Source organism: Oncorhynchus masou, chromosome 15 (genome assembly GCF_036934945.1).
Source record: "Oncorhynchus masou masou isolate Uvic2021 chromosome 15, UVic_Omas_1.1, whole genome shotgun sequence".
In the NCBI taxonomy this organism is placed as follows: domain Eukaryota; kingdom Metazoa; phylum Chordata; class Actinopteri; order Salmoniformes; family Salmonidae; genus Oncorhynchus; species Oncorhynchus masou.
In genome coordinates, this window is record NC_088226.1 from 19,891,372 (window position 1) to 19,899,810 (window position 8,439).

Here is an 8,439-nt window from a genome sequence, read left to right on the forward strand (position 1 = left end):
ATTTGAACTTGCAGATCTTTTTTACAGTTGTGTTTTACGATTGTGCTTGATTTTAAAAGCCTACTCTTCTACAATATTCTAATGTGGAACGTCAAATAGCTATATTAAATATGTATTTATTTATTTAACAAGGTTATTTATTTATGTATGCCTATTTATTCATTTATTGATTCATCTATTTGAAAATATGTTGCTCTTCATCAAATGTTAAGTTAATAAACATTTGTATACTTTTAAATATTGTTAATCTGAGTGCTCATTCTGTAGCCAAGTCTGTCGATGTGTGAACATTCAGATTTGTATAAAACATGCTCAGGACATATGGATGTCAGTACAACATTTAGTTATACTCAAAAGCTTTTTGTCAATGAAGTGTGTTTTAACACTGGACAGGGCGGGCCTGTTTTGAACGTTGTACTTTGAGCTCCTATACGACCTAATTTGTTGATAGGCATACCATGTTGTTCTATCAATGACATGATCAATTCATTTTAACAGTTACATAAGATAAATACGTTATATAAAAGCTGCATAATCAGAAACCTACATCTCAAATTAACGTCGTCGTCATCATCACATCACCATCAGCATCGTTATATAAGTCCATATGTCAGACTTTCTTACTCGCTCACATTAGGCCAAACTCACACATCATCGTCATCATTTTCGTCGTCTTGGTAAGCGCCCAACGAAGGCTAATCTCGGGCACATACTCTTTTATCAACTAGAAATGTCCAAATTGTAAAAAGTTGGAATTTACCGAATCAATGTAATAAGAATGAACCGCATGAGAGAAAAGGAAAAGTGAAGACAATACCACCGCCTTCTACCATCCATTTTAGAGGCGGGTCGGCTTCAGCCTTCATTCAACACTACCAGTCACTACCAGTTAACTACCAGTTAATAAAATGTGTTTTTATTTCAAAGATGTGCGATATTAACGCTGAACACTCATTCTTCAGATTGATCTACCCGATTAAAAGAAAGTCACCACAAAATATGCAAAATATGATCGCTGTTCCTCGCCTATTGAAACAAGTTTCTGGTTAACCCTACACATAATCTAAAAAAATGTGGTGTGCAATGTCCACAATATTGACCATGGCCCTCATTTGCTAAGATGAAGCTCTGCAACATTGTATAAATAGGCTACTGTGTTTTTTTCGTGTTTCATATTCAATATTGCTTGCTGAATAACTGCTGTCTGACCACATGAAATGCATTGCTCCAATGCAATTCTCTGCAAATACATGTATGAAAACTGTTATTTTGCTGGGCAAAAAAACATTCTTATACATTTTACAATAGCATAATTAAGAATCACCCACTGAAAAGTTGGATTTATAAAGGGAAGCGAAAGCCTGAACCATGCAGCCTTCTTTCACCACAAACGTACTTCATCATTATTATAGAATATGGACAACTTTAGCAATGTAGGTATCATATCGAATCACGATTAAAATAATCAGTTGTTAATAATTTCGAAAGTCTGCTACACTTAAATGATATAAAAAGAAACATGGTTCTATTGAGTATCTGCCTGACTCTGTTCGGCCGAGGCACAGCAGACTCCGATTGGTGCAGGTGGACGCAGTTCATGCACCAATCCGCTAAATTTTGCACCAGTCCGCTCTTTGGTGAACACAATTTGATGCTCAATACATCTCAATATTAGGCCTACATTTATTTTATTTCATTATAACACATTTTATTTAACCAATGCTTTCACTATCTGTACCACAACGTTTAATGTAAGGTTACTATTCCAATACAGTTCACTTTTTGACATTGATATGACTTTATTTCAGAGTGGACAATATCCAGTTCTGTGTCTAAAAAAAAGAGTCGAGCGCATGTTTCCACAGCATGTTTACAAGTACACACAGGTAGGATACACTTCAGTATCATATAGCAAGATGTTGATAGCCTAAACTATAGTATATGATTTTTTACCATTTTGACAAATGATAAATGATAAATAAATGATAAATTGGAAGTTTTACCATGGAATTTATGAGACACCCTAATGCCTAAAACCCTGTGTTCTATCATGCAGGGCGAGGACCTCTGTGGTTGCATTAGAGGCTTCGGGATACATTGCTCAATTATATAATGACCGTTGTCCTGTCGCGTGGAACAAGAAAACGCCGAACCTGTTCATTAACAGATGACCTAGTTAAATTGAAATTAGAGGGATGCGTAAGTATGACCCGTCATGGTGTAAACTTAGCTATATTTGGGGGACAGATAATAATTTGCACGGGTCTTTAAATTGTGATTTAATCTCAATTATTTTTGCATAATATTTTCAGAACATATCTTAAGACAGAACTAATTCACTGACCACCATTTTATATTGTCTCCAGGTCGGGTAAGGTGTTGGGGCATCCTCTGGAGATGGAGGCTCGGTTACTTCAGGCAACGCGTCATGAAAACATATTTCGACAAGCTGAGCACCGTCTTGAAACTAAAGGTGGGTCCAATATCAAATGTCTTCGAAAAGAGGCTAAATTAATCATATGAAAGTTCTACATAACCGCAAATCGGATGAATTTTGCTGCCACAACTCACATGTGAAACATGGAACTTCCAAAGGCCTTTTTTGCCGTCGGATGCGTTGGCGCAGCACCTGCTGTGGTTGAGTTAACTTAAAAAATGCATGTCTCGTTTGCATACCAGGAACACAGCGCATGCGCATGTGAGATCGTGGGGTTGAGGTTCGCTTCAAACTGGTGCAGTTTTAAAAATTCCTCGACAGCAGAGTCAAGCGGTGACAAATCTACTGCAGAGTCAAGCAGTGAGGAAGAAGCGATATGTTGGACAAACCACATAATCATCAGAGACATGTGACATGCACCTGAGGCTGGCTAATAGATTGATGGATGATATATTTACTGACTGACTGATTTATAGGTGAAGGCTATGTATTTATTTATTCCTTTATCATTTTATACTAAAATTAAAAGTAAAAAAAAGCATCTATTATCATATTGTTTGTATTCATTTACATATTCAGCCATCCATGCATTCATCCATTCAAACTGTCATGCATTAATTTGTTTATAGGCAATGTGCAGTTCAAAACAACAGCATAGTTGTCACTCAACCCCTATTTTGGTAAATAGCTGAGTGATAGGTTTCAATAAAAGTAACCACTATCAGAGAGATATTGTTTCAAGTAATCACCATCCAAGAGTTCAAAATGTAATTTTAACAACATTTGTAAGCTATACAATGTTTGTTTAGATGTACGTTGTTTCAAACAATGTCATAAAAAAGTACATTTTGGGTTCTGTTGAGGTAAGACAGGTGAACAAAGCTAATGAGGCATTTAAAAGTTATATATTCTTCAAGAGTCAATAAACCTGTGTAATTTAAAAGTCTAAATGGAATGTAGCCATCGCAGAAATTGTCCCTTTTGCTAAGCATATCCCAGACGATGAAAAGTAGTATTATTAGGGACTAGGATTTAGGTATTTTTCTAATAAGCCTACGATAACGTCATCACAACACATTGGCACATTGGTTTATTTATAGGAATATCCTTGCTTGTCTCTCGTAAGGGATAAATAGTCTCTCTCTCTCTCTCTCTCTCTCGTATTTTTCTAATAAGCCTACGATAACGTCATCACAACACATTGGCACATTGGTTTATTTATAGGAATATCCTTGCTTGTCTCTCGTAAGGGATAAATAGTCTCTCTCTCTCTCTCTCTCTCTCGCTCAGAAACGTTTGAGCTTTCACAAGGCCAGCTGTGAGTTACATTTTTTTTAAACTACTTAGGACAACGTGCCTCCCATGAAGGAACACTCGAAACACGATGAGAGGGTAGTGAAGCACAAGGAAAGAGAAATCCGGTCTTGCGGTTCACAAGGCAAAAGTTTCCCAAATTCATTCATTTTAACTCTTAATTTAGCGGGACACCCTTTCACTTTTTGTACATCCTTTCAATCCTCACTATTTAAATTCATCCACAGATATGGGATCAGAACACAAACCACATTTTCACTGGAGGAAAAGATCAATTTACTGGCAACAGGTGAGTCAACAATATGCTATCATTTGATAATTGCTTCAGGATACAAATATTGAATTATTATCAGGATTATATTCGACTAACAATGATCATCTGCTACAGATCATCTAACTACAATAAGAATGACACTTCAGACTGTCACTTGGATGAGCGCCTTCCTCTGCGTCGCGCAAGTTTGCTCCATGCCCATGCCTTGCCAGCTACAAGGACAGCTGGTGCGAATAACCCACAACCTACTGAGAGACATGGTACATTTTTTAAATTACTTTTGTTTTGAGATGTATTCTCCAACTATGTTTAACTGAATTCCTCACCGTGAATGCTGTATTTTCTATTTATTTCAGGGGGGCAATTTTCCTCTGGAGTGCCTGCAGGAGAATGTCTTCGTGGCATTCCCAGCCACCGCATTTTCAACCTCCGGCGCGCCACAGGTAAGGGCAAGCGAGTACATCCAAGTGTTCTTTACAGCATGAAAGAGTATTTGCAACTGTTAGGATTAGAAAGTAGAACCCTTTATACTACAATTGATGTTATTTAAAATTATTGTTGTTGTCCGTTTCAGTTGAGCAGCAGTGGTGCTATGGCTATTTATGAGACATTGAAGAACATCGACACATTGTTTGGAGCTGGCGACCTGCCTACTAAGTGGGACCAACAGAAGTTGGAGAATTTTCAGAATATTGTATACCGCCAGATTGAAGAGAGCAAATGTGTGAGTTACTATGCCAACACAGATAGGTTAACTGTTTAATTGTGGTATTGTGGTATTTTTATTATTATTCATCGCCTGCCTTTTTCTTTCTGGCAGATGATGGGCAGTGTGGATACCAGTGATTATCTCATCAGGACAGAAGGACTGAAAACGTACTTTGGGAACATTGCAGGAGTCCTAAACGAAAAGGTAGACTATAGGTTTAACACAAATAGACAATTTTTAGATAATATCTCTACATTGGACAATATTACCCTACATTGCGCTAACAGTTTATTTGTATTTTCACAGAATTTCAGTTACTGCGCCTGGGAAGTGGTTCGAAAAGAGCTCCTGTACAGCCTACAGTTCATTCTGGAACACAACTCTGATAGCCTGCTGTGGGCCAACAGAACATGAATTTGAACTTGCAGATCTTTTTTACAGTTGTGTTTTACGATTGTGCTTGATTTTAAAAGCCTACTCTTCTACAATATTCTAATGTGGAACGCCAAATAGCTATATTAAATATGTATTTATTTATTTAACAAGGTTATTTATTTATGTATGCCTATTTATTCATTTATTGATTCATCTATTTGAAAATATGTTGCTCTTCATCAAATGTTAAGTTAATAAACATTTGTATACTTTTAAATATTGTTAATCTGAGTGCTCATTCTGTAGCCAAGTCTGTCGATGTGTGAACATTCAGATTTGTATAAAACATGCTCAGGACATATGGATGTCAGTACAACATTTAGTTATACTCAAAAGCTTTTTGTCAATGAAGTGTGTTTTAACACTGGACAGGGCGGGCCTGTTTTGAACGTTGTACTTTGAGCTCCTATACGACCTAATTTGTTGATAGGCATACCATGTTGTTCTATCAATGACATGATCAATTCATTTTAACAGTTACATAAGATAAATACGTTATATAAAAGCTGCATAATCAGAAACCTACATCTCAAATTAACGTCGTCGTCATCATCACATCACCATCAGCATCGTTATATAAGTCCATATGTCAGACTTTCTTACTCGCTCACATTAGGCCAAACTCACACATCATCGTCATCATTTTCGTCGTCTTGGTAAGCGCCCAACGAAGGCTAATCTCGGGCACATACTCTTTTATCAACTAGAAATGTCCAAATTGTAAAAAGTTGGAATTTACCGAATCAATGTAATAAGAATGAACCGCATGAGAGAAAAGGAAAAGTGAAGACAATACCACCGCCTTCTACCATCCATTTTAGAGGCGGGTCGGCTTCAGCCTTCATTCAACACTACCAGTCACTACCAGTTAACTACCAGTTAATAAAATGTGTTTTTATTTCAACGATGTGCGATATTAACGCTGAACACTCATTCTTCAGATTGATCTACCCGATTAAAAGAAAGTCACCACAAAATATGCAAAATATGATCGCTGTTCCTCGCCTATTGAAACAAGTTTCTGGTTAACCCTACACATAATCTAAAAAAATGTGGTGTGCAATGTACACAATATTGACCATGGCCCTCATTTGCTAAGATGAAGCTCTGCAACATTGTATAAATAGGCTACTGTGTTTTTTTCGTGTTTCATATTCAATATTGCTTGCTGAATAACTGCTGTCTGACCTCATGAAATGCATTGCTCCAATGCAATTCTCTGCAAATACATGTATGAAAACTGTTATTTTGCTGGGCAAAAAAACATTCTTATACATTTTACAATAGCATAATTAAGAATCGCCCACTGAAAAGTTGGATTTATAAAGGGAAGCGAAAGCCTGAACCATGCAGCCTTCTTTCACCACAAACGTACTTCATCATTATTATAGAATATGGACAACTTTAGCAATGTAGGTATCATATCGAATCACGATTAAAATAATCAGTTGTTAATAATTTCGAAAGTCTGCTACACTTAAATGATATAAAAAGAAACATGGTTCTATTGAGTATCTGCCTGACTCTGTTCGGCCGAGGCACAGCAGACTCCGATTGGTGCAGGTGGACGCAGTTCATGCACCAATCCGCTAAATTTTGCACCAGTCCGCTCTTTGGTGAACACAATTTGATGCTCAATACATCTCAATATTAGGCCTACATTTATTTTATTTCATTATAACACATTTTATTTAACCAATGCTTTCACTATCTGTACCACAACGTTTAATGTAAGGTTACTATTCCAATACAGTTCACTTTTTGACATTGATATGACTTTATTTCAGAGTGGACAATATCCAGTTCTGTGTCTAAAAAAAAGAGTCGAGCGCATGTTTCCACAGCATGTTTACAAGTACACACAGGTAGGATACACTTCAGTATCATATAGCAAGATGTTGATAGCCTAAACTATAGTATATGATTTTTTACCATTTCATGACAAATGATAAATGATAAATAAATGATAAATTGGAAGTTTTACCACGGAATTTATGAGACACCCTAATGCCTAAAACCCTGTGTTCTATCATGCAGGGCGAGGACCTCTCTGTGGTTGCATTAGAGGCTTCGGGATACATTGCTCAATTATATAATGACCGTTGTCCTGTCGCGTGGAACAAGAAAACGCCGAACCTGTTCATTAACAGATGACCTAGTTAAATTGAAATTAGAGGGATGCGTAAGTATGACCCGTCATGGTGTAAACTTAGCTATATTTGGGGGACAGATAATAATTTGCACGGGTCTTTAAATTGTGATTTAATCTCAATTATTTTTGCATAATATTTTCAGAACATATCTTAAGACAGAACTAATTCACTGACCACCATTTTATATTGTCTCCAGGTCGGGTAAGGTGTTGGGGCATCCTCTGGAGATGGAGGCTCGGTTACTTCAGGCAACGCGTCATGAAAACATATTTCGACAAGCTGAGCACCGTCTTGAAACTAAAGGTGGGTCCAATATCAAATGTCTTCGAAAAGAGGCTAAATTAATCATATGAAAGTTCTACATAACCGCAAATCGGATGAATTTTGCTGCCACAACTCACATGTGAAACATGGAACTTCCAAAGGCCTTTTTTGCCGTCGGATGCGTTGGCGCAGCACCTGCTGTGGTTGAGTTAACTTAAAAAATGCATGTCTCGTTTGCATACCAGGAACACAGCGCATGCGCATGTGAGATCGTGGGGTTGAGGTTCGCTTCAAACTGGTGCAGTTTTAAAAATTCCTCGACAGCAGAGTCAAGCGGTGACAAATCTACTGCAGAGTCAAGCAGTGAGGAAGAAGCGATATGTTGGACAAACCACATAATCATCAGAGACATGTGACATGCACCTGAGGCTGGCTAATAGATTGATGGATGATATATTTACTGACTGACTGATTTATAGGTGAAGGCTATGTATTTATTTATTCCTTTATCATTTTATACTAAAATTAAAAGAAAAAAAAGCATCTATTATCATATTGTTTGTATTCATTTACATATTCAGCCATCCATGCATTCATCCATTCAAACTGTCATGCATTAATTTGTTTATAGGCAATGTGCAGTTCAAAACAACAGCATAGTTGTCACTCAACCCCTATTTTGGTAAATAGCTGAGTGATAGGTTTCAATAAAAGTAACCACTATCAGAGAGATATTGTTTCAAGTAATCACCATCCAAGAGTTCAAAATGTAATTTTAACAACATTTGTAAGCTATACAATGTTTGTTTAGATGTACGTTGTTTCAAACAATGTCATAAAAAAGTACATTTTG

At 36.9% G+C, this 8,439-nt stretch overlaps 1 protein-coding gene across 1 annotated transcript; it reads left to right on the forward strand.

Moving 5' to 3' along the window:
* Positions 1 to 4,159: 4,159 nt before the first annotated feature.
* LOC135555053 (interferon alpha-6-like) lies at positions 4,160 to 5,148 on the forward strand. The gene is made up of 5 exons (XM_064987422.1): positions 4,160 to 4,285; positions 4,382 to 4,468; positions 4,600 to 4,749; positions 4,846 to 4,938; positions 5,041 to 5,148. Exons 1-5 carry the CDS (start codon positions 4,160 to 4,162, stop codon positions 5,146 to 5,148), a joined length of 564 nt encoding a protein of 187 aa, XP_064843494.1.
* Positions 5,149 to 8,439: the final 3,291 nt, after the last annotated feature.